General features: G+C 43.7%; 1 protein-coding gene across 1 annotated transcript in view; it reads right to left on the bottom strand.

Annotated features, from left to right (window-relative positions):
- The window catches only part of HIP1R (huntingtin interacting protein 1 related), a 360,114-nt gene that overhangs the window by 222,044 nt on the left and 111,371 nt on the right, over positions 1 to 26,699 (bottom strand). Inside the window, exons 2-3 of the mRNA XM_069214961.1 lie at positions 4,635 to 4,698; positions 3,093 to 3,235 (exon numbers count right to left, since the gene is read on the bottom strand). Coding sequence (XP_069071062.1) covers positions 3,093 to 3,235; positions 4,635 to 4,698 — 207 coding nt within the window. The remainder of the gene's footprint in view (positions 1 to 3,092; positions 3,236 to 4,634; positions 4,699 to 26,699) is intronic.

The following is a 26,699-nucleotide window of genomic DNA, read 5'->3' as shown; positions in this document are numbered from 1 at the left end:
AGTGACCTTGTGGTTCATCTAACTGGTATTGAACTACATATTCATAGACTGACTGGAGGCACGAGGATTCCCTTCAGGATCAGCCCAGACAACACAAACAGTCTGGAGGTTCCTATAATGACAGCGGAAGAGATTAGCAGTTTCAAAATTCTGACAGAGGAAAAGGGTGGTTATTGATTGAGAAGAATTCAAGTGGGGACCATATGCCATCTGAAAAAGGTGGATCTTCAGACCTCTGAAGGGGAGTTTAGCACCACGGGAGGGTGCAGATTTTCACTTTTCTGCTAAATGTGTGGTTTTAGCTTTCAACCCTTTCTCAGCCAAGTATTTTGCTGATCACAACTCTGATGAGAGGTTTCACAAATGAAATGCTATATGTTAATTTTGTGCGATGAACCTGTGATGCTTGCCCCCTCTTACAAGCAGATCGGATCTAGCCACAGCTCTCGCACTGCACCTTTCTGGTGGGTTACATTTTTCTCCTAAACCCTCCTGAAAGAAGATAGCTCTTCAATATGTGCCAAGGGGATGTCATCAGTCACTCATTCATTCATCCATTAAGAGTCATACTGTCTCACCAGAGATGTCTTCTGCCTGGCAGCTGGTCTTGATCACTGGTTATCACTGCTGTACACAGTGGGATTCTGGAGCTTACACTCTACGCATGTAAGCAGCAACCTCTTGTTCAGCTCCAGTAGTTGAGGTTTGATTAAGAGGGCCAAGGGAGAGGTGGGAATTCCTACAAAATCTGAATGAGGCCCCAGGGAATCTCGCAAAGTGAGACCCTTTGAGGAAACCTAAGCCTACAATGAATCCTCACAGAACGTGTAGCTCTGTGCCTCCCCTATGACAGAACAATCAGGTCATCCTCAACATTCTAAAATGGCTCTTACCAGCTATCCAATCAGCACACAGATATACTGAACAATAGAGGAGCAGAACTCTGCATTCATAATGCTAGAAAGCTAACTGCTGTCCTTAAATTGTGTATTCTTAATGCTTATCAAAACCTTGCAGTCTGAAATGCAGCAGGACAATCACTGCCAAATCTGGCACAAATGAATCGGATTACAAAGAAAATTTGCCAGTATATGCATTGTATACTAAGATTCTACTAGTCAACACCATCAAACCTGACCATACCACCGCTACAAATACACACCACACACAAATGTACTCCCTTCTTACACAAATTCTACATGCAAATGCCTGACTAAACTATTTTGAGAATGATACCTCTACAATGCCATGCGGGACCACAGATAGTATTTTGGATATGGGAAAGCAAAGTTGACCGATTTATGAGCTTTTACATGGAAACCCACACGTGCAGGTATGTAGAGCGTTGAACACATGTTGGGTAAAAAATTGAAGCTCATAAAAAATTAAGAATCAGAACATTTCATTGGAACTCCATGCCCCCTCAGGTAATATTGAACAACAAAGCAAACTTCCTGTGAGCTACTGCATATGGATGGGCATCAAATAAGTTATTTCCCCCATGAGCAGCAACATCTTACGGTCAAGGCTCTTCCCTCTAGAACTCTCCACCCCGACGTTGAGAATTTGATATTCTGGAAAATCTTGAAAAGGCAGTGATTTCGACAGGCATCTAGGTCTCATCGCTAATGGCCTTTCTAGAAACCAGAAATCACGCCCCAGAACACAAGGTCTGTATACATGCGCGGAACACACCCACTTCCGTGGTATCCGCCTCCTTCACTACCCACACAAAACAATCTGAAGCTGTCCTAAGATTGAATCAGTGCTACATAAAAACAAAGAAAATCAACTACGTCAGAACCACAAAAGACAACAACACACGTAAACACCAAATGGCAACTTACACACCTAAAAAAACATTTTATTGCAAGGCCTACGACACTCTCCGAATTAACCAAACACAAGGGCAGCAAGAGCAGACCGAAATCCAGAAACTCAAACACAGACTCTGGGGTTGGAGGACTGGCCCTGTTGAGCTCAGCGGTGAGAAATTTGGCAGAAATACGCAATCTCATGCATTTGGACTGCAGAGATTCTCACAGGACATTGCTGGGTGTACCCGGAGCCAGACACTGACAGCAGGCCACAATGGCCTACACTGTATCTGAGAGCCTCCCTACTGAGCACAGGAAGACACGAGCTGACAATATTGGATCAAAGAGCCACCAACACAATGACATGAAACTTTCAAATGAATTGGGACTCGCACAACCAAAGGATGTGTTTCTTCCCAGTGAGACATCCAACAGTAACAGGAGAGCTGGAGGTCCCAATGTGTAATAATGGGTAAAGCATGTGGTCACAGAATGACCCATGCACCAGCCTTGGTGGAAATCAACAACCTGCAGAGTTCATGCTGCCGAACAAACAAACTCGACAGCCACAGAGTACGCATTATTCTGCGTACACAACATAAGGGTTCTTTAAATAACATTATGGTCCTCCTGGGCTCCCCCACAAGTAAACCTACATCCAGTAGCTCATTCTGCCAAATAAGGTAACTGTTGTGACTCGCACAGACTTCCTATAATGTGTATCCCTCCTGCCTGCAGGACTGTAAGGAATGCCTGGAATACGACCAATGCCATGATGGAATTTGGATGGTGTAACCTTGTGTGAGGATAGTCAGCGGGAGGCAGCTGGAGGCTGAGTAAAGAAGTTATCCTGCTCCAGCTGGGGCTATTCTATTTACATTACTACTTAAATCAATAAATCCTAGTTAACCCTTGATTGTACCTGAAGTATCTGTTTGCTATGTCTGCCTCTTTCTAATCAATCAACACCAACCAATACAAAGATCAGCTCCAGGCTCCTCTGCAGCAAACCCACAGGAACAGTCAACACATCTTCTGTCTGCGTCCTTACAGTGACACGCAAGCACACACACACACACAGTTGGGGTGTTCAAATTGTGATGGAAAGCAAGCACCGTGACATTAACATGAGAGAATGTAAGTCAGACTTAGGTATACCTTCAGAGGCATATAACCTAGCCTCCAAGTTGCTATGCACCATTTTTATCCACTGATGTTGAAAGATTTTACTGTAAATTTGAGCATCTCTCAAAGGGCGCAAAATGACCTACTTACGTTGCGATGCCCATCCCGGAGCACCTTGTGCAGCACATGGCAGAACTTCCAGCTGAGGATGGCGCTGCTCGGCAGAGGTAGGGCAATGGCATAAGACCAAAACGTAAATGCTCCTTTTTCTTGATGTGTCCCCAAAATAATTCCTTCATGAAAGTTAAGGCAAACAATAATTCTTGAATAAAATACATCAAATATTTATGCTTTTGCCTCTGCGATTTGAGATCATCGGCTTTATCACGGATCAAATTTATCTTCAATTTTTTTTCGTAACAAAAAGAATTACAACCTAGTTTTAATAGTTAATAATTATGCAAAGTGTTCCATTGGTATTCTGCTTCAGAGGGTGCCCTATTGGGAAGTAACACAGAGCTTCCTTTAGTTCTTTCCAAGGGAAGATACCACCAAAAAACTAAAATATTGAATACATTTATCTCCAGTAGAAAGACAATGTAACTCCTAAAGAAACAATATTGTTAAAACCAAAGTAGTAAGGGGAATGTTCACGCCCTGGTGAGAGCAAAGGAACAAGTTATTTACATTTAGTGGAGCTCTATCTGGTGGATTCTCTACCACAGATTCCTCACCAGACTGGATCTGAAAGTTTTCACAGCAGTGATCCCTTTGCATGCTGCAAACAAAGAAGGCGTGGATGAGAAATAAATAGCAACGATCCGATTTAGCCTGAAGTATAAGGTGTGGAAGAGAGAGGCATGCGGTAAAATCAAACTAGGCTCCTTGGCTTTTGGAAACACCGGCTGCAGAAATACAAGAAAAACTTAAGTATCTGGAAGAACTGCACATGGGAAGAGCCGATGGCAAGAGCATCCGATGTAGAGCCAGGAAGGCCAGATCCATGCCAGGTTTTCAGGACAACCACTATGCACTATTTTCCATTTACATCTTATGTCGACACCCTGAACACCTGGCGTGGATTTTGCCCTCTTGGAGTGGGATGGAAAACCCCTGGCATAGACCACCTTCTGGGGAAGGCAGGGGATACAGCATCTATTTTTCTGTTTTTGCCAATCAGTTCCCAGGAGCTCTAGTGCGCTCTCAAGGAGGACAGTGTATCCCCAGTTCTGGATCTACTGACAGTGCAATATGGGACAGGAGTGCTCTGCCTGGAAGTGGACATGTGGATGGGGGCAGAGCAACACGTTGGCCGTCCCATATGGCAGAGTTGCAGGACAGCTTCCTTGCAGGGCCGTTTTCTGCTAGTTGTTTACAGGATACACCCATGTGGGCCTTTACACTGCAGACAGGAATGTGTGTGGTCTATCCAAGCCACAACAAAGTGTCATGAAACGCCCTACAGGAATAATATCAGCAAACAGGCAGAAAACAACCACTGGTGACTTCTTCACAGACGTTAACATGACAAGAACTAATTCGGCCCTTGTGGTTTGGCAGCCGGGGGGGGGGGGGGGGGGGGGGGGCGGAGGGGGGGGGGGGGGTCAGCCACATCCAACTGCACCGTTTTGAACAGAGAGGATTATGGGGGGAAAATAAAGTTTCAGTAATGACCACAGGAATCAAGGATACGGCGGGCGTGCTTCTCTTTGACGGGCGCTTCCTGGGCGCTGATCGCTTTGCTGATGCTGATTGACTGTAAAGAGAAGAAAACAACGTTTGAGCCACATTAAAATCTTCATTGGATAGTCTTAGACTCTGTTCAGACACTAGATTTTTTTTGTTATTTACTTTATTTATGCCCTGAATAAAAACATAGTTAAAGGTTACTTATGGCTCAGCGAACACAAACCTAAAATAAAGTCCTGAAGTTTATATACTGTAGTTAAGATATGAGAGACATTATTACTATTATAAATACACAGACATGAGCATTAACAAAACCAATAGGTCTCCCCTATACAAGAGCTACTGGCCTTGGCAATGTGTTTTGCCATGTTGTACAGCAGTGTGGATGCTGAAAGTGGCGGAAAGTATGCGGCGTGGAGTGTCAGAGTGGAATGGGGGGGTAGAGTGTCAGAGTGGATTTGTTGGAATGTCGTAAAGTGAAATAGAAGGAATAGAGTGCCGTAGAGTTGAGTAGAGGGGAGTAGAGTTCCGTGGTTCAATGGTAGTGTGTTGTGGAGTGGGGTGGGGTGGAATAGGGTGGAGTGGATTAAGGCAATGGGGTGGATTGGAGTAGAGTGGGGTTGAGTGGGGTGGGGCGGATTGGATTAGATTAGAGTGGGGTCAATTGAAATTGGATGAGGTGGATGGGTTTGGGGTGGAGTCAAGTGTGGTGGATCACTTTGGATTGGGGTGGGTGGTTTGGATTAGAGTGATATAGCTGGGGTGGATTGGATTGAGCTGGGTGGACTGGAGTGGGGTGGATTGGATTGGAGTGACGTGGATTTGATTCACTGGATTGGAGTAGGGTGGATAGGAATGGAGAGAGGTGGACTAGAGTACGGTGGATTGAGTGAGGTGGGGTGGACTGGAATGGGGTGGGCTGGATGGATTGGAGTCAGGTGGGATGGTGGATTGGAGTGAGGTGGATTGGATTGGGATAAAATGGGTGAATTGGAGTAGAGTGTGATGGATTGGAGTGAATGGGGTGGACTGGAGTGCGGTAGATGGATTGGACTGGACTGGGGCAGTATAGGTTGGATTGGGGTGGGGTGTGTTGTACTGGATTGGGGTGGATTGGAGTGTGGTAGATGGATTGGACTGGACTGGGGCTGACAACTTGGGTGAGGTGGATTGAAGTGGGTGAACTGGGATGGGGTGGGTGGATCGGGGCATGTGGATTTGATTTCAGTGGGGTTGATTGGACTGGAGTGGGGTGGTTGGACATGAGTGGGGGGATTGGAGTAAAGTGGGGAGGGCTAGATGGATTGGTGTGGTTTGGGCTGGATGGATTTGAGTGGGGTAGATTGTATTGGGATAGAGCGGGAGGATTGGGGTAGTGTGTGGTGGGTTGGGGTAGACTGGAATGAGGTGGATTGGAGTGGGGTGGACTGGAATGGGGTAGTATAGGTTGGATTGGGGTGCAGTGTTTTGGATTGGACTGGAGTGTGGTTGGGTGGATGGACTGGAGTGAGGTTGACTGAACTTGGGTAGGGTGGATTGAATTGGGTGGGCTGGGTGGGATGGCTTAGATTTCAGTGGGGTGAGAGGGTGGATTAGACTGGAGTGAGGTGAATTGGACTTGAGTGAGGTGGACTGGATTGGAAAGAGGTGTGGTGGATCGGAGCGGAGTGGGATAGAATGGAGCAGGGTGGGGTGGATAGAATGGAGTGGGGTTGGCTGCATGGATTGGAGTGGGGTGGATTGTACTGGGATACAGTGGGTGGATTGTATTGTAATAGAGTGGGTGGATTGGAGTAGAGTGTGGTGGGTTGGCATGAGTGGGGTAGATTGGAATGGGGTGGATTGGGGGTGAGGTGGGCTGAAATGGGGTAAGGTAGATTAGATTGGGGTGGGGTGTGTTGAATTGGGTTGGATTGGAATGGGGTGGATTGGAGCGAGGTGGGGTGGATGATTAGAACAGAGTGAGGTTGACTGGGGTGGGAAGGATTGGATTGGAGAGGGGTGGACCGGAGAGGGGTGGATTGCGGTAAGGTCGATTGGAGTGGGGTAGGCTGGATGGATTCAGACTAGAGCGCGGTGGGCTGAACTGGGATGGGGTGTGGTAGATTAGGGTAGAGTGAGGTGGACTGGAGTGGAGTGGGGTGGATTGGATTGAGATGGTGTGAACTGGAGGGGGTGGGATAAGATTTGGGTGGACTGGATTGGATTGGGGTGGACTGGATTTAAATGGGGTGGTGTGGATTGGGGTCGGCTCCAAGCCCTTTACTGTACACAACAGTCTTGCAAGCGAGACGCATGTCCTAGCGCATGCGCTCGCAGACTCAACCCTAAATATGTGATGCGCAAATGGATGTCATTTAGGGGTCGCAGCTGCGACCTCAGGCTCGCCCCGTGCGACCCCTGGCACTGTATTTGCGACCCCTGGCCTCAGAGATGGCAAAAATCAGTGCCAGAAACACAGGGGCAGCTCTTCCTTATGGACATCAATTGGGAACACAGTCGCCTCGTTTTTTGTCAAATTTTAAATGGTGTGCAGTTAGCTGGAACATGACTCTCCTTAGCAGATGAGGTAAGTAAAAATGTGTTTACATGTATGTTGTGTGCATGGTGCAGGTGACATTATGTGAGTGTGTATGTATGTGTGATTGTGTGTGTACATGTGAGCATGTGTGTGTAAACGATTGTAAAGGTCAAATGGCATGTGATTTCACTTTTGCTACCCCTGACTTTTTGGTGAATTCACGTTGATAGATGCACACAAGGAATTTAGAAAAAATTATTTGGATTTAAAGGCAAAGTATAATAAGAGAGGTGCATGCAGATGGAATAGTAACAGTCAACAATTATAAAACAAGGAATACAATATATAAAAAAACAATTGAACAGAAGACTCAAATGTTCTTTTTTGAAGGTTGTTTAGGATGGACCTGCCCTGATGATCGAGTTCCTTGGGCATTTTTCAGTGTTGTATGTGATGCTGTAGTCATTCATGATCAAAGAGGGGTATCCTTATTCAGACATGGTCCAATCACTCACTGATCCCCTCTGCACGGTCATTCAAAGCCTAGAGTAACTCTCCAGCTCTTGGATCGGACAAGGAGGGCGCCCTGCCCCCGACGAATGGGAAAGCCCCACACTTGGAATCCTCTGGGAAAACCACACACTTCAGAGTGGAAAATAAAGATCCAGGTTAAAAAATGTCACGCGCAAAAATACGGGCCTGCTCGAGCACATATAGAGGGGATGACTGGGAGGAAGGCTGGGTGGAAGGGGGTCAGCGAGCGAGCAGAGGCAAGATCCTCTCTAGACCCTTCACTTTAATGCTCGAAATGATGCTTACCGCACAACAGATCCAGTTATCAGAAACTACTCTTGGAGGACTAAGGGATGTTATACGAACCGCTGTCAATTGTGAGCAATAATTGTTTTGTGTTTACTAATAAAAAGGTTGTTGTTTTTTTAAAAACACATGCAGGTATCGTCGCAGAACAGTGTCTGCTCAGCGTCTGCAACGTGACCAGGCCGATTCTCTGCGCTATGCCGGAGGTACTAATCAGGCTCAGTGCAAAGAAGGTGGTGGCAAGATTTAACAGAAATCTGGCCTCATCAACATTCACTCTACAGCATCCCTAATGTAAATCGTTGCGACCAGCGCTTCATTTGGAAATAAAAACGTGCCGGTGCCCAGAGCTCTTCTCCGAAACAAGTGGCTGCTGCAATTAAATGCGCGAGGACAGAATCCTGAGGCAGCAAAATCCTGATGCCATCTGGGGCCTCTTTAATCCATTTACAGCCACACTCTGCCCCTTCAGCTCAGTAGCAGCGGTCTGCTTTCTCCCTTTGTGACGCTTTTTTTCTTCCTCCCTCTTTCCTATATGTGTCTTTTGCTCGCAGTCAATGCCTGAAGCAGAAAAAAAAGTGTCGGCCGCCCAAAAATAGCTGCCCGTTGCCTGCACCGGAAACCACCGGCTCAAATTAAGCACTGGTTGCGACCACCTACAAGCGCAGTCAGGGACGTGCAAAGCACAGCAGACCTATGAGCCTACTTTCTCGCTCACAATGCGCTGGCACTGTGACGGCCCAAAAAAAAGTACAAGAAGGGGGCCTGTAGGGGTCTTTCAGCGGTCCACGGGACTGCAGCTTCTGGTGGCCCCAGATGGCCCTTACCGACAACAACCTTTCAATGCGGTCACTGAAATTACTTTTGGAATGCTGAGGGAGAAAAAACTCCCTAAGTACCCACTGTTCCGCTCCACCCACAAGAGACCTCTGTGTTTACACTGTGGGCTGCAAAGTTATTCCTAACGGGGGAGTCAGTCCGAGACTGTTAGACACCCCTAAGACAAACAACAGTAATAGATACTACGGGCCCGGCACACTCAGCTGCCGGAACGCCTAAGTAACACTTAAACGGGTACAGATTCATTAATGAGTGCAAATTCAACTTTGGTATTCAAAAACATTGTTGTGTGCATGTAAAATGACACCCTCGCTGTGGAACTGTGTGTATCTGTCTATCTGTCCTACAGGGACAATGTGTGAGAGTGCCTGGGTGGGGTCACCAGCAAATAGTGCGGAAGCCCACAAACTAGCGTTCAGAAATAGTTTTAGGGGTAGCTTCTACCCACTACATTCAGCCGCAGGCTTTCTAAGTCATGCGCACAACTGATTTCAGGGTGGGAAACAGGAGGGAAATTCGAGGGGGGTGTTGGAGGACGGAGGCATTTTCCCAGTGGAGAAACAAAAACAGTAATTCAGATCAAATTTAAAATGTGTTGTGTTTATGCATAAAGAAATGTCCTGAGGGCTCTTGTAGGAATCGTTGAGAGTTGCAGATTCCCAGGAGAAAGCCTGGAATTCAGAGATTATTAAAACAAAAAAGAGAGAGCAATCCACTCCAAATGCAGGAGAGAGCCTACAGGAGTAAATGTCCGGCCTTTTTTTCAGCATTGGCCCTAAAAGATAAACAGACACCTTTAGAAACTCAAAGAAGTAAACACACTAGTGGGGGCTTTAAATAAAGGACACAATTAGGGCCTCCAACAAAACAGACTATGAAATACTTGAGGACCAAATAACTTGCATAAATTCTTTGGTTTTGGAGTACAGGTTCCGAATCCTGTTTACGGAATAAGGAATCATGCCAATTGGTACCTAATCCATGGAATTAACCACAGAGAAATATCTGCTGGCACAGTGGTATTTCCACGTGAGAGGGGCTGTGGCTGTTTAAGGGAATGACTCCATGCAAAAGTGAATACCCACAGACTCTGTTTAGGGGTTTACGCTAACTTTTAACATGTAGTTTTACTTGTTTTTAAGTCGAGGGTAAAACCATTTTCAGGGTTGGAAAGTGGAAACAACAAACTTGATGGGAGTGTAGGGTAAAAAAAAGTGCTTTACCGCGAAAAAAAGTGTACATGGAGAAATAAAAAGTAAGTACAAATGCCCCCTACCAAAACAATTTCACAAATAGAAATGCGCAAATGCACCTTTTCGCATGCGTGAGTGGGCTGCTCGTGTGAGGGCTCCAGGGACTCTTAAAGTTCAAGAATACCAAGAGTACTTGAGGAATTCGTTGAGAATTCCGTCAACAACGGAAATATACTCACAATGTAAGGTAAGCCTAAGAGTGAGCACATCCCTAACTTTTAACCAGGAGGGTTTGTGAATTGGGCACTTAAATGCCTAAGGATCAATACTGAAAGATCAGTGGTTACTACTGGAAACTCAAAATCACTGGCCATCAATTGATAATGAAAGAGCAATGTTAAGCAATGTGGACTCCAAGACCAATGAAGGTTATGAAACAGTTATAAAACAACAGATGCTCCCAGAACTAAAAGACCAGCAAAGGCTAATGGGTATTTAAACACAAATGAGCATCAACAGACATTCAAAGGTCAGCCTCTATCACCAGGCACTCACATGGATACAAATGAGTCCAAAGACGATGGACAAAGACAAAAGCCTAGAGGCCAGAAGCACTTGCATATGGATGGAGACCAATGACAGTCGCGCATCCTAGGGGTGTGTCAGGATCTATCCAATGAATGAGCCTAACCAGAATTCAGCTATAAAACAACAGCTGTAGAGCTTGTGCAACGCATCATGTGAAGGACACGCCAAGGAAGTTACTGCATTGAACCACACCACTGACTGGAAGGGCGCAGTAACAAAGTTATTCTACTCAAGTATTGCAGTGGAGGTCTTTCGTCATACAGATGAATCAAGCAGCATCACAACCATATAATAAAACCATTACGTTGGGAGTGCATATTTCATTACTACCTGGGAACCGGAAGGAGATGCTGTTTGGTCCTTTTTTTTTTTTATAAATCAAAAGCATATCATTATCTCGGCATCAGCACATTCACAATCTTCAGATATTAAGGCACACACTTGGACAGGTCCTCAACAATGATGCTGAAAAGGTAATCACCCATAAACATGCCTTGCGTCACACTGGGGCACAGCCAGATCTACCAGGAAATAACAACGTTCTGGGCAATCTGCACAACATAGGATGCTGTTACTCAACATCACTGCTGGGTAAACAGAGCCTTTACTGCTGTGACAGCCTGAATATTTGGGAGATTTGAATTTCCCTGAACTCGAAAACCTATTGTGCTTTAACCTCTAAATCTGACATCACTTTTGCATATAAACAAATATCTATTTTGCATCACCTGCCCTTCGTGGACTATGGCTTTAGGAGTGGAGCCGCACAAACATACTACATATGATTTACTTAGAGGTGGCTGTGCCTCTTGGGGCTTGTTTTTGAGGCAAACAGCAAACCTTCTTTGCATCTACCATGGATATGACAGTTCGGGGCAACCCAAAAAAATACACAAAAACAAAAGATTCAGCCTATCACCACTCAAACAAGTACTAGCAAAGCCAATAGGTCTTGCCTATGCAAGAGCTATTGGATCTGCCAATATGTTTTCGCCATGTAGTACACCAGCATGCTGCTGTTCAGCATGGTTAAAAATTAGAAGGGTAACGGAGTAGAGCTGAGTGTAGTAGAGTAGAGTGGAGTTTTATGGAGTGGCAGAGAGTCGTGGAGTGGCAAAGTAGTGTAGAGTTGCGTGAAGTGGTGTGTCGTGGAGTGAAGTGAAGTGTTGTGGAGGGAGTAGAGTATCAGAGTGGAAGGGATTACAGTGTTGTAGAGTAGAGCGGCATCGAGTCGTGAAGTGGTGTAAAGGAGAGTGGAATGGCAGAGAGTGCTGAATAGAGTGTTGTAGAATGGAGGGTTAGAGTTGAGTTGTGTAGGAGAGTGAAATGACACCGAGTGGAGCAGTGGAGTAGTGTGTTGTAGAATAGAGTGGAGTATAGTAGCACAGATTGGCTTAGAAGGAGGTGCGTAGAGCGTCGTAGAGTGGAGGAGTACCGTGCAGTGGCACAATATATTCCAGTACTTGTGAAAGCCCATTTTTTTGTACTTCTGTGTGATAAAAAATGTAATAGGATGAAAACAAATCAGAACACTTTACTCGGTGATGTGCTGATGATAATTATGGTTTCTGAAACCCAGTTTTCACAGATTATTGATATACTATATAGTTTTATCAGTAAAGCTGCAAGTTAATAGAGAGGTTTTTGGGCATTTCTTGGAAATGTACTGTCTGTAAATGACAACGCACTACCACATCAGCATTAGTGATATATTTATAAAAAGTGAGTGTTTAAACATAAACTGAGAAACACTCCTGCCATTGTGGCAATGCTATTCGTAAACTAAGAGGCAAGTCATGGATTATGTGTCCCCTATATGTGGGCTAGATTCTTGTTTAACATGGAGCAAACGTTTAGTCTACTTAATCAAGAAAAATAGTTTTTTGTAGAGCAGAAATACTGAACTCACAAACTTGAAGTTGCACTCATATGTGAGAATGAAGAAAAAGGCTACAGTAAAATAAAATATTTGCCTAGGATCACACAATTTGAGACTCGTTTACGGGTCAAGTACATTACACTTAGGTGAAGTCGTTTATTTAAGTTACTTGCCCTGCAGGTCTAGTGACATTTTTATGATTTTCCAAGGCCTGGGTGCATTGGCTTTGAGTAAAGTGTTGTAGAGTCCATTGGTGTAGAGTGTAGTGACGTAGAGTGGTGCAGAGCAGATTGAACTGGAGTGGCGTAGAGTGGAGTGGCGTAGAGTGCAGTAGCGTAGAGTGCAGTAGCGTAGAGTGCACAAACATAGTAGAGGGCAGTGGCATGGAGTGCAGTGGTGCAAAATAGATTAGAGTGCTGCAGAGTGGATTGATGCAGTGTAGAGTGGCATAGAGTGGAGTGGCAAAAAGTGTATTGGCATGGAGTGCAGTAGAGTGGCGCAGAGTTGAGTGGGGCAGTTTAGAGTGCAACGGCATTGAGTGCACTGGCATGAAGCAGAGTGGCGTTGAATTCAGTGGCAGTGCAATCGTGCAGAGTAGAGTGGCACAGTTCAGTGGCGTAGAGTGTGCAGTGGCGCAGAGTATAGAGGTGAAGAGTACAGTGATGCATAGTAGACTGGGGTAGAGTGAACTGGCAGAATAGAGTGGTGTGGAGTAGAGCAGAAAGGCGTAAAGTGAAGTGGAGTGCATTGGTGCACAGTAGATCAAGTGGTGTAGAGTGGATTGGCATACAGTGTAGAGGCATAGAGTGCATCTTTTCTGTTTCACATGGTTACCCAGCATGATTGTTACATAAATCCTCTCACTTTGAAGGCAGCGAAAGAAAAGTAAACACTGACAAATCCTGACAAATGACTTCTGTCTGAATGCACAGCAAATGTGACCAGATACGATCAAGATTTAAAGTCCTTGGTTCCAAATACATGCAGTGGGTGAAACTCTTATATGACCGCCCCATGGCAAGAGTCAAGATCAATGGCCACCTGTCGAGACAAATCCATATCCGTAGAGGGGTAAGGCAGGGGTGCTCAACATCCCTGATGTGATTTGCATTCGCCATTGAGGCACTGGCGGCCTGGGTGCTCGCAGACCCGCTGGTAGGGGGGTGGCCAGGTAGAGGAGTTGAAGAGGAGCTTGTGTCCCTGTACGCGGACGATACCCTGTTGCATTTATCTAATGAACCCCGATCCACAGACAGACTGGAAGTCATTTTCAGAATATTTGGGGAACACTCTGCCTTTGCCATAAATTAGGAGAATTCGCTCCTCTTCCCGGTGGGAATAGGGACTTGGCAATGCGAGCTAAGACTTTCACTGAGGATGGAGAGGCAACAGTTCAAATACCTAGGTATATGGCTCACACAGGACCAAATCATGGCCTATAAAGAAAATCTTCAACCAAAGATTAAATGGTTAGAGCAGGCGGTGGGGCACTGGCAGACACTCCCGCTCTCGCTGTTGGGCAAAGCTGCAATGTTTAAGTTGGTGGCATTGCTGCGGCTGCTGTATGTCCTACAAAACTGCCCATACCTGGTGCCAGACCACTTCTTTGGCAGGGTAGATTCCCTGCTTCGTAACCTACTTTGGGCCGGGGTATCTCCTAGGAACGCCTGGAGAGTTTTACAGAGATCCAAATACGAGGGGGGTGTAGCTTTGCAATATATCAAAAAGTATTATGAGGCGGCACACGTTAGTGTAGTAAACAAATGGACACGTGCTGATTGGGATGACCCGGCATTTAGACGGGATAGGATGGGGCTTGGAGACAACAGTTATATGTATGCACTCTATGGGGCAAACTATCACCGACCGCAGAGAGATATATAAGGAACTTGGATGTACACAAAAATTTTAGAAAATATGGTGAGACTGGGGAACTCAGGGGGAATAACCTGGGGCCATGAGGATACAGACCCCTGTTGTGATTACTTACAAACCCCCCCTCCCCCCCACCTCTTCAGAGGGGACAACCATTATGGACACCAGCAAGCTTATGGACAAGAGACGGGGGAACTAGGTATGATGTACTGGCATATCATGGGTTGTGGACTGGGTGGAGGGTCAGGTAGAGAGGGGTAGTGATCAAGTTCGGGTTGTTATTACAGAATATATGGTAATAATTAATGTTGATGTTACAACTGTTATAAAGGAATAAAAAGACGTTATTAATAAGATTTAAAGTCCTGTTTACAGAAATTCAGTCCTGGTGCAAGAATACAATAAATAGGGTTTGAGCAAGGGAAGGAACAAACACAAGCTGGACAGTCGGAAAAAATAAAACCAGCAAATAGAAAGTAAGCAAATGTGAGTTACAAACCACAAAGCCAATGGTAAGCAGTGGGTGGAACGCATTCGCAGGGAAGCTGTGCTATCTGGTAGGCTTCGACCTAAAAATGGTTACTATCATGGCCATCAAAACCTCGATACAGGATGCATGCTCAATAACCGATTCAGAAAACGTGTGGCCATTAGTCTTTTATTTGATGCAGAAATGAGACTCTGGAGTTACAGAATGATCCAAAATGAACATTGTTAAAAAAAAAAAAAAAAAAAAGAATAAAGTAAAATAATTAGAATTTTTTCGCCAATTTTTCAATAGCTTCAGAAAAAGGAAAAAACAAAGTAGTTTTGATCTTGTCCCCATTATAGAGTTACAGGATGTGCACTTCCCAGACGGTAGTGCCACTTACATGTGCTGTTTGCTCCTCAGTAAAGTTTACAGAAATCCACCTTTTGTTTGATTAACTCAAGATAAAAAGCTACAGCGGGTGTGCTCCCCTGCTTGTGATCAAGGTGAAAGCTTTTCTGCTGCTTGTCACTGGAAGGTTTCTTCTCTCACTTTCACTTGTCATAATGTTACTCTTCAGCAAACACAGGTATTGTGGTCTAATGGCTAAATTGTTGGATCGGGCAGCCCAAGCCCAGAATCCTAATCCAGATGAACCCTCTTGATTGATTTGTGTAATCCTCGGCAACTACGATTGCCTCCCTGAACCTCACTCAGTTCCTTTATCTGCCAACATTGTGAGTGATTATCAGCAGCTGATGTTAAGCACTATATAAAACCAGACATAACTGGAAGGAAATGGGTCAGTGATCGCTAAAGGGCTGACGGGTATCTAAAACTGAATAATAAATGTAGTCTGAAAGTGGGACTGCTTGCTTAGATCAGGGTTCCTCAAACATTAAATTGCCAATGTTCCAAGATCAACAACGTTGTGAACCTACTCTCCCCACATTTATTTTCCATTTATTATGTATTCATTTATTTGCACATATTTTCTAAACCCTTTGCCATGTGGCATGTGCCACTTTTAATATTACTCCTGGTTAAGACAGACAATCTGATTACAACCCGTATCTATAAGGCCATGGCATAGGCTCTGCAGAAACATGGGCCAGAGATGATATAAACAATATGGGTGAAGTTCTTCTGCAGACTTATAAAGTGACAGACAAAAACACACAAACCAAGGAACTGCCCTTATACGAACATTCAATGTAGCACTGTACAAGTGCTTTAAATACACAACCACTAGAGGCAAATTTCCAGCATCTACATCTTTATTTCACACAAGCCCAGTAATGCACACCAGACTATGGGAAGTTGTTTTATGGCTAAACTACTTGAGTCTACACCTCTCCTTTATACATAAGGAAATGTACTAATGGGGTTTTCAAGGTAGAGGGCCTAGTGGAGAATATAGGCTTCAACTGACAGTTAAAGGTCCCCCAGTTACACCAACCCCATCGTCACAAGAGAGATCTATGTGAGGGGGTGGGGAGAAGAGAGAGTGTGTGTGGGGTGGGTCAATAATTTCTTATTTAGAGAATGTCTACTAATAAACACGTTCACACCTTCATTATTACACTCTAAAAGTCAAATTCCAAAATATTATCAAAGCACACTGTAACTGACATGAAGACACACAGCTTTGTCTCCCAGAATGCATTTCCCAATGAGTTGACAGATGAAAGCAACACTACTGGTAGTCACAACACTTATTCTGTGTGGTTGTATCTCAATGCGTGGACTTAACCATTTTTGCCCTGGTTCTAGTTAAACAACTTTCTTTATAACTAGTGTACATGACAAAAAGCATGACCTGAGCTCTGCAGCGGCATCACCTGATTGTCATGTGGTACCTCCTACCATTGCGGAGGGAGGGGAAGGGCATTGTGACCCAGACGATGTTTCGCCTCTTGTGAATCATGGCCCTTCCCAAGACCTAACACCGGTAATAAATAAATACCATATTACACATTAAAATGTGCCTAGACGCTCCCACTCGACTCCCCCATATTCCAGTCAATAAAATGATGTAGCGCAATTATCCAGAATCCCCACCCACGTGTCCCTTTAGTTATGTGGCGGGTGAGGGAGTGTTTAGTTACTGCACATCATCTGTACAGCCTGGGCATAGAGGGGACGAGGCCTGGCAGGATCTTGGAAGCTCCTGCTGCGGCTCCGAGCAATTTTCCTGGGAGCTGCTCCAATTATATTCCATAAGGAGAAGATTTAACTTGTTGTATGTAATCGGCCTTTCACTCGCCTCCAAATAAACACATTTGTATGATGAACCAACTACCAGTCGGTAGCACTTTCTAAAGTTCAACCACTGCTTTCATCGGAGCAGCATTATGTAGCTAGTGACATGATCCAGGTGGACTCTACTGGGGTATACACAGGAAAATTCAAAAAAAAAAAACTCACTGAGGGAATGCACTCTACAAAACATGAGGAGCCCATGTCGGTCTGCAAATGGAAGAAACACGACCACATCTACTTAACCTCATAAGTACTACAGCCACAGCCAGTGATTGTGGGATTTATGCAAAGTGTTATGCAATCTGCACAAAGTGCTTTGAAAGAAGGACCAAATGTAAAAGCAGAAATGGCTCGCAAACTTTGTTCCAACTGGAAACCTCCTTTCAGCCACTGAAATGACCAACAGCCAAGCAGAGGTCAAAATCCAAAACATGGGGGAGGAGCTTTGTGAGTACAGGAACGTCTCCCAAAAAGGGTGCAGCAAAACTATCAGAAAACTGAACGGTTCAGACAATCCTACGTCAACAAAAGGATACAACAGATACAGCAATGAATAATACCGGATAGATGGACTCCTGTTTACAATCTACAGTATCCACTCATTATTCAAATGCCACACCCGGGGTCCAGATGACCTTCATTCCTATACATTAATACATCTCTTGTCCAAATTATTTCCAGCCTTCCTTGTAACTTATTACAGCAGCCATATTGGGATAAACAAAGTACATGAAGACGTTGTAGTGTTGACATAACGACTACATTCTCCAGAAGACATGAGATTAACCTACAAGGTCCAAAGCTCCCCAACAGTTCATAAACCAATCACAGAACAGAAAATCATATAAACATCTAGGTCTTCAAAGGAACCTCCTCTTTGTTGCTGGCCCTGTAAAGTATATTCATTATTACTTATTATCAATGCTTATTCACTGTGCACTGGCTTGCATTCATGGTTATAGGTACTGCATGGACTTTTGTTGGCAATGCCGCTCCTGGTTAGAAGCTGGTCCCAGTTGGCAAAAGTCAGTGGGGTTTTTTGCACTCTCTTCCTCTTCGGGCACCCACACAGACCATTTTATTCATCCTGAGGCAATCGGTCATGGAGTGCCTTCCTCTCCACTAGCCCTCTTGCTTTTGCTCTCATTTTGCAGCCTTAATGGTACGCGGTACATTACAGCTTTAACAATCGGGCTCCCTTCTTGGTCTCCGCTGCTAGAGACGCGTGCTGGTGCCAGTTGGTCCACTGCACTCGCTCTGCCTTCTTCTCTCCAACCAGGGCCACGGGGAGGTTTGAAACAAGTTTGTCCCTTCTCTTCCCACCGCCCTATGTTATACCCGCCTGAATTAATTTCTTTGATTGGGGTCGAAACGTCGACAATGTATTAGAAATTGTGGATTGACTTTTGAAAAATTTAGCAGGCTCACAGTACCTATGGTTATTGGTGCTTATTTGTGACCTCATGCTTTTAACCACAGTTTGGTTTTTAGTTTTCATGTAAATAGCACTGCAGCACTTATACCAACACATAATTCACTCACACTGCACCGTTATAGAGGAGCACCTCGATTACTTTACTTTAGATTGTTGAATTTAAGTTTCTAATAAATGTGATTTATTACTCAGTACACAAAGTTCTTTATGGTACAACCACTGTCGTGGAGGTTAATTCATATCCTTCCCCCAGAGGGACCAAAACATTTTTTTGGTACACTGTGTTATACCCAGCCTACAAGGAGGTTTGAGGTGGCCTGTTAGCTCTAAACACAACTCCTCTTAACCTCTTTATGACGGCTGCGCGCTGCAGTTTTTATGGTGCTCGGGTCCCTTGAGAATCTGGGTTGGAAAAGTAAATGATTACCAGCTTTTAAGCAACAGGAGCAAAATCCTTTGACCTGACCCAAGTATTACTTCCCAGAAGGTGCTCCACTTCTTCCATAAGATTGTTTTGGGAAATATGAGTGTCCTAAATACCCATGAGAGAGACCATATCCAAATGGGACTTAGACTGATGCTGCCAGATTAGGTATTCTACTACCAAAAAAATGACTCCAGGTAACCCATCCTCCCTCCTTTGATTTATGTAACTCATGCACCCCTACTCCATAATGTCAGTCATCTTTACTTTCTAGGAAAATGGAGAAGTTGGGTCCATGTATGATGGACCATTTTGCATCATGTTTGAGTTTCAAACTAGTATTATTCTACAGCTGAAGACCGGGTCTACTGGCAGTGGAACAGTGACCACATAAGGGCTGGTGATATCTTAATTATGTGGTCCCTTTGTCCTATATGAACTTGAGAATGGCTCTCCAAGTCAGAATGCAGTGGGTGGAACAAATTTTGACCATGCTATTATGAAGGACTCGAGAGTTGGTACCCAGTTCTCCTAGGGTTACCTTGCCAGCGACCAATGAGCCTTTCGTCATTCTTGACCCTACTTTTTGACCGAGAAGGGCAAACTCAACCGCTGTTAATGCACCACCAGCTACAGCATGTGGCCTGGATACTTTCTGGAGACACTGACAAGTGCCAGGACTTTGGGAACAAGCTCTATTTCATTGTACAGGCCTTGATCAGTAAGCGGTATAGTGAGTTCAAAATCATTCAACCTAGGAGCACGCCTTGAACACATTATTGCATGGCGGACTGGTGCCCCAATTCCATGTTTAAGGAATTCTATTACAACTAAGTAATCATTTTTCCATGATTATATAACAGCTTTGAAGCTGCATGTTCTGACGCCTCAGGTCCTGTGACAGAATCAAAACATTTGGACCAAACATGCACTAGAATTTTTAATTTTATTAGGGACACGGACCGGGGGAATATCCCACCCTCCTAATTCTGAATGATGATTGTAAAAATACATAATTTAAGGTATCTATTACTTATTACATTCTTCCCTCATACAATGAATACTACAATTTTTAGATGGGTTTTGGTATTGAAGTCTGTTCATTTTCAGATCAAAAACAGGAGTAATTTTCAGCATTAGTGTAAAAGATGGTGAATGTTCCTCCCGGGAAGAGGTGGTTTCTTGGATGTAAAGGATGTTTACATGATTCCCTGTGCTGTGATTGGTTAATGAACTGTTGGGGAATTCTGGACCTTTTAGGTGTGTCTCATGTGTTTATGGGGATTGTAGTATATTAGAGCTACAATGCGTCATACACTTTGTTTAGCCTAACGTGGCTGATGTAATAAATCACAAGGATATTTCATAATCCTCGCTTTCATATCTTAATGGAACTGAAATTCCTGGTCACGTTTGCTATAAAATATTAAAGTCTGGTTATTTCCCAACAGCCAATCTGAATGGTCTGAACACAAGGACCTTTTCAGCAATTAGGAACAGGACTGTTTTTGAACCCTTCTGATTGGCTGCTTGCAATTATTTGCAACATGCAATACTTTAACTGCCTGTGAAACAGTTATTTTGCAAGTCTGCTGAACACTGCAAAATTACAGTATGAGGTTGGTCTCCTTTTTTAGGAAGTTGCAGACACATGCAAATCATACAAACTAGCCGATTTGCAATGTGATCCACTTCTATATAGTACCAGACTGAGGACATCAGCTTGTGTGACATCACATGAAACCTGGCATGACAATGACATCATAAAAAAAACAAATGGCTTCCACGACATAGTGAAGGAGCTTTGAGCACAGTGGAAAAAACCACAATGCCACTAAAACTGTATGAGTTAGCAAGTCATGAGTTTCAAAACACTCCACAGTACCAAGAGGGATGTTCAGACTCTTTCTGCTGCAGTGGTTGGAATTAGAGGGTACAAATTAAGTTGGTATCATTACAGGGAGTGCAGAATTATTAGGCAAGTAGTATTTTTGAGGATTAATTTTATTACTGAACAACAACCATGTTCTCAATGAACCCAAAAAACTCATTAATATCAAAGCTGAATATTTTTGGAAGTAGTTTGTAGTTTGTTTTTAGTTTTAGCTATGTTAGGGGGATATCTGTGTGTGCAGGTGACTATTACTGTGCATAATTATTAGGCAACTTAACAAAAAAAAATATATACCCATTTCAATTATTTATTATTACCAGTGAAACCAATATAACATCTCAACATTCACAAATATACATTTCTGACATTCAAAAACAAAACAAAAACAAATCAGTGACCAATATAGCCACCTTTCTTTGCAAGGACACTCAAAAGCCTGCCATCCATGGATTCTGTCAGTGTTTTGATCTGTTCACCATCAACATTGCGTGCAGCAGCAACCACAGCCTCCCAGACACTGTTCAGAGAGGTGTACTGTTTTCCCTCCTTGTAAATCTCACATTTGATGATGGACCACAGGTTCTCAATGGGGTTCAGATCAGGTGAACAAGGAGGCCATGTCATTAGATTTCCTTCTTTTATACCCTTTCTTGCCAGCCACGCTGTGGAGTACTTGGACGCGTGTGATGGAGCATTGTCCTGCATGAAAATCATGTTTTTCTTGAAGGATGCAGACTTCTTCCTGTACCACTGCTTGAAGAAGGTGTCTTCCAGGAACTGGCAGTAGGACTGGGAGTTGAGCTTGACTCCATCCTCAACCCGAAAAGGCCCCACAAGCTCATCTTTGATGATACCAGCCCAAACCAGTACTCCACCTCCACCTTGTTGGCGTCTGAGTCGGACTGGAGCTCTCTGCCCTTTACCAATCCAGCCACGGGCCCATCCATCTGGCCCATCAAGACTCACTCTCATTTCATCAGTCCATAAAACCTTAGAAAAATCAGTCTTGAGATATTTCTTGGCCCAGTCTTGACGTTTCAGCTTGTGTGTCTTGTTCAGTGGTGGTCGTCTTTCAGCCTTTCTTACCTTGGCCATGTCTCTGAGTATTGCACACCTTGTGCTTTTGGGCACTCCAGTGATGTTGCAGCTCTGAAATATGGCCAAACTGGTGGCAAGTGGCATCGTGGCAGCTGCACGCTTGACTTTTCTCAGTTCATGGGCAGTTATTTTGCGCCTTGGTTTTTCCACACGCTTCTTGCGACCCTGTTGACTATTTTGAATGAAACGCTTGATTGTTCGATGATCACGCTTCAGAAGCTTTGCAATTTTAAGAGTGCTGCATCCCTCTGCAAGATATCTCACTATTTTTGACTTTTCTGAGCCTGTCAAGTCCTTCTTTTGACCCATTTTGCCAAAGGAAAGAAAGTTGCCTAATAATTATGCACACCTGATATAGGGTGTTGATGTCATTAGACCACACCCCTTCTCATTACAGAGATGCACATCACCTAATATGCTTAATTGGTAGTAGGCTTTCGAGCCTATACAGCTTGGAGTAAGACAACATGCATAAAGAGGATGATGTGGTCAAAATACTCATTTGCCTAATAATTCTGCACTCCCTGTAGTTTGATTTGCTGGGGCAGGCAAATAGAATATAGCATAGAACAGTGGTGCTTAACAATTTGACTTCTGTGGACTCCCCGTTATTCATTACAGCAATCCAGGAACGACCAATGATTCATTTTTGGAATTCAGAGACTTCGATTGAGACTTTAATGAAGGTCGGGAACCGCAGCTTAAGCAATGATTTGAACACCAAAGCAAGTCATAAAAATACAAAACAAGAATTCATCAACCAAATACACAAATACAAAAGTGCTAACATACTGCATTTAATAATTCACAAACAAATATTTAAAAATTAAAAATCCGAATTTTCATTTTAAAGGTTGGGGCTTCTCTAAATTCAATTGAGGCCACCCCGTGTCCATACCATATTCCACTTGATGCAAATGCACTGCTCCCACAAATCAATCTGAGGGTACCAATTTAATTTTATTCTCCAATTACAACATTTCTTCACATTTATGGCATGTTTTGAAATTTTCAGTTTTACTTTTTGCTTCATTATTTATATACACTTTATTAATGTGTTATTATTTGATTTTTTATGCAGTTGTGGACCCGTGGGTGAGGATCCCCAAGCGTCCCTGGAGCACAGGTTAAGAGTAGCTGGTGTAAACAACAGGTAGCCTCAATCTAAGCGCCAACAAAAAGAGAGCGTTCATTAGGAGCAAAAAGACAAAGTAATATGCTAAAGTCTGTCCTTTCTCTTCATCTTTAAGAATTCAAAACCGAATTTAGAAAAGCTCTACCCTGCCCATTGAAATTAAAATGTCTATTTATCTATATTTGATTGTGAATTAAGATATTTCGATTTTTGCGCATTTGCTTGGTGTATGTTTGTTTTTATATTTGTGTATTATGTTGAGGTTTAAGTCATAGAAATTGCTTAGTCTAGGGGTCCTCTGCCACCACCAAAGACCCTGTAGGGGTCCCCGGATTCCAGGAATGATCCAGAAGTCAAAAGGTTGGGAATCACTGCTGTATTGTACATAAAAAAAAGCTGTAGTCTGCTGCCTAAATCAATAGGCCTGGCAAGTATTAGACAGCAGTAAACATGGAGTGTCCTTTGAACTCAAAGCTGATTGGTCCTGTATCTAGAAAACTCTCAGCAATGCTGATGACGCCACATCAGACAAACCAGTTTCGCTTTTATAAGTGAACAGCCACAGAGCGGGTCATAAACACGGGGAGGGGAAGGAATGCATGTTAGCAAAACGGTGTGTGCCAACAAGGGATACAGATGGCAACCAATGGGTCCGTCCAGCGTCAGATGCTCGTAAATCAACTTCGAGATTAGAAACTTGAACCATCTAAAGGCTCCTCTTAATCTGTTGCCTAACATCTCTGGAAGAAATGCTGTTTGACAAGTTTATCATTATAAACAGAAGTTTGCAAGGTAAGGAGGAAAAGAGGCGGGGGGTGGAGGCTAAAACGTATTAATTGTAAGAAAAGTAGGACGTGGCAGTAAGTTCCAAGGAAAGAAGAATAAAATAAGGGAGGGGGTTAGCAGAAGCGAGGGGGAAATGAGAAGAAAGAAATGTAGAACAGAGAAAAGGCTAGAACATAATAGTAATGGAATGCAGAAAATCTAAAAGAAGGAAGGAAAAAGGGAAAAAGAAAGAAAAAAACGAAAGAAATAAGTAAAGAAAATGTTTAGAGAATAAGAAAATGAACAAGGAAGCCAAGAAGGTAAAAAGAATTTCATGGAATAATAGGACGTAATTAAAAAGAAAGGGACGTGAAAACTATAAAATGAACGTGAGAAAAAGAATGAGCAGAAAGAAAATAGGGGAAACAATTTTAAAATGATAAACCGTTAAAAGAAAAAAACCTGAAAGTTATTAAACGCATGCGAAAAACCTATCCGATGTCTTAGCCTGCTAAAAACAAATGTAATTTGAAGGGGGCGGTGGGGTGGATGTTCGGAAGCACAGTACCGGTAGGTCCAACATGGACTCAATTCACCAAAATGTCTGGGGTAACGGAAGTGACGTCACACGCCGTTTCATCCTTACTTTTACTCACACACACACACTCACTCACTAATATACACACTCTCCTTTACAGTCTCCCCCACAAACATGTACACAACATACATTTAAAAGTGTTTTTTTACTTATTTCAGCTACCAAGGAGGGTCATATTCCAGCTAACTATGCTTCATTTTTTTTATTAAACTAATAGTGAATAATGTATTAGTCACAATTAGTGTCATAAAAAAAACTGAAAACAATGAAGTGCAGCCCCAAGCAACGTATCTAAGGACGAGCTGCCGCTGTGCTCCTGGCACTGATTTTGCTACCTCAGAGGTCAGGGGTCACAGAGGCAGTGCAAGGGGTCGCAAGGGAGAAGACGGGGGTCGCAGCTGCAACCCACAGCGACCCCTAAATGTCGCCCATGAGGCCCAAAGCGTGCACCTTGCCACGTCAGGGCGCGTCTTCCCTGGGAGGTGTCCGCTCACAACTCGTCGGACCTGCCTCAAGGCCTTGACATGCCCACACCCGAGGTTCGCGCTCCTTTAAAGCGCTTCAACAACAGCCAACTATCCAGAATGGCGTTAGCTCTTCTGTGAATCTGCATTGATGTCGCTGGTGCTTTGGCGCGTAACATATTGTTAACTCTGCAAACTCCTGGCCACGTGCTCCAGCGCGCCTAAACTACCACACCAACTGCTGAAGAAAAGACAAATTAACGTTATGACTTTCCCCCACCATCATCCTCACTTCCTCTGTTTTGAAGCGTTCGAGACTCAGCAATGGTTCCAGAAAGAACACCCCAAGAAGGCCCTAACGGCCTCCGTGGGGGAAGAAACGCGTTTTTTTTTTGTGTTTTTTTTTTTTACACACGTTGATGTGTGGGAGCAGCAACAATGAAGCGGGTCTCACAGAAACCATTCAATCCATGTGAACAGATTTACAATAAGAGGTCAGCCAGAGATATTTCAAGGTAAAATACTGTTTAAGCTTCAACATATCAAAAGGTAAGACTCAACATTCAAGTGTAATCTGCAGGCAAGGAAGTAGTCTCTACCAAGTAAACCACACTGGGCCATAACCCGGAACCACTTCTATACAGCTAGGGCCACTCAAATTATGTGGCAAACGAGGGCCGAATTATGCAATAATATTGACTAAATTATATGGCAGGAAATTACACTACGAGGCAAGGGAAGGAGGCAGCAGATGCTCCCCTTTTTATAGCCATTTAAATATTTTAATACACCCGGAGATGAAGAGGATGAAAAGCTATAGTAAATATATGAAAGAAAACTACATACTATCATCAGTTCCTAGGCAATCGTTAAAAGAGTTTTTTAGAAGCACAGCAAACTCATTCCACGAATGTCTCAAAGTAGAATAGTTTGTGAAAAAACAGCACAATAACATGTGCAGCAGAAAACAAGCCTAAATAGCCACAACTATTCTTTAAAACTAGCCATCAATTTCGGGCTTATCGTATTTATATTATGATGCAAAGAGATCCACTTGGGAGAGGTAAATTCAAAGAAGGCAGTAGCGCTTGTCCAAGTCATCTTGCATGCTCAGTTTCAGATTCCAAGGTGTGGGTCCTTCATCCGGGCAAGTAAAAGTTCAGACATTCATGCACACATATGCCCAGCTCTTGGATCCCAAACATGTGGTTCTGGGATGCAGCTTTCACTCTGGCCTATTGGCAGAGCAGGTCTAGCCCCTTCAGTTTCTAACTACCCAATCCACGTCACCTGCACATGAATAATACAAGTGAAGGGATAAATATTTTCCACTACGGATTTACAATCAGCTTGGACACAGGGGGACTTCTCTCATGGGCTAGGTATTATTTTAAACAAGTGTACTCTGTTTTCAACTAAACTTTACAAGGTCAATCGCACCCTAGCAGCACAGAAGGGCTGCCATCCACCAGGTGTTATATTGGAGATGTGTTTTGAACATGGGTTCAATGGTACTATTTTGAACGCCAGCTGCTTTGTGATCCAACCTTCATTTTACACTACTACAGATGCACTACTCCGCCACATAGAAAATGGCCACTGATTGTGTCATTTGTAGACGGAAAGAAAGTAGGTAGTTAGTAAAATCACATCAAGGCATTAACCGAGAAATTCCAAAAGGGATTAGAAAGGGCGTGCTTGACCGATGAATACGCTAAAGATGAGCTAATCTTCCACAAAAACAAGCCAAAGTGGAACCTGGAATTTAGTAAGCTACAATGGAATTATTTCACCTGCACTAGCTGAAGA

Source organism: Pleurodeles waltl, chromosome 11, assembly GCF_031143425.1.
Source record: "Pleurodeles waltl isolate 20211129_DDA chromosome 11, aPleWal1.hap1.20221129, whole genome shotgun sequence".
Taxonomy (NCBI): domain Eukaryota; kingdom Metazoa; phylum Chordata; class Amphibia; order Caudata; family Salamandridae; genus Pleurodeles; species Pleurodeles waltl.
Note: the sequence above shows the minus strand (reverse complement) of the source record. Positions and strands in the feature narration are given on the sequence as shown.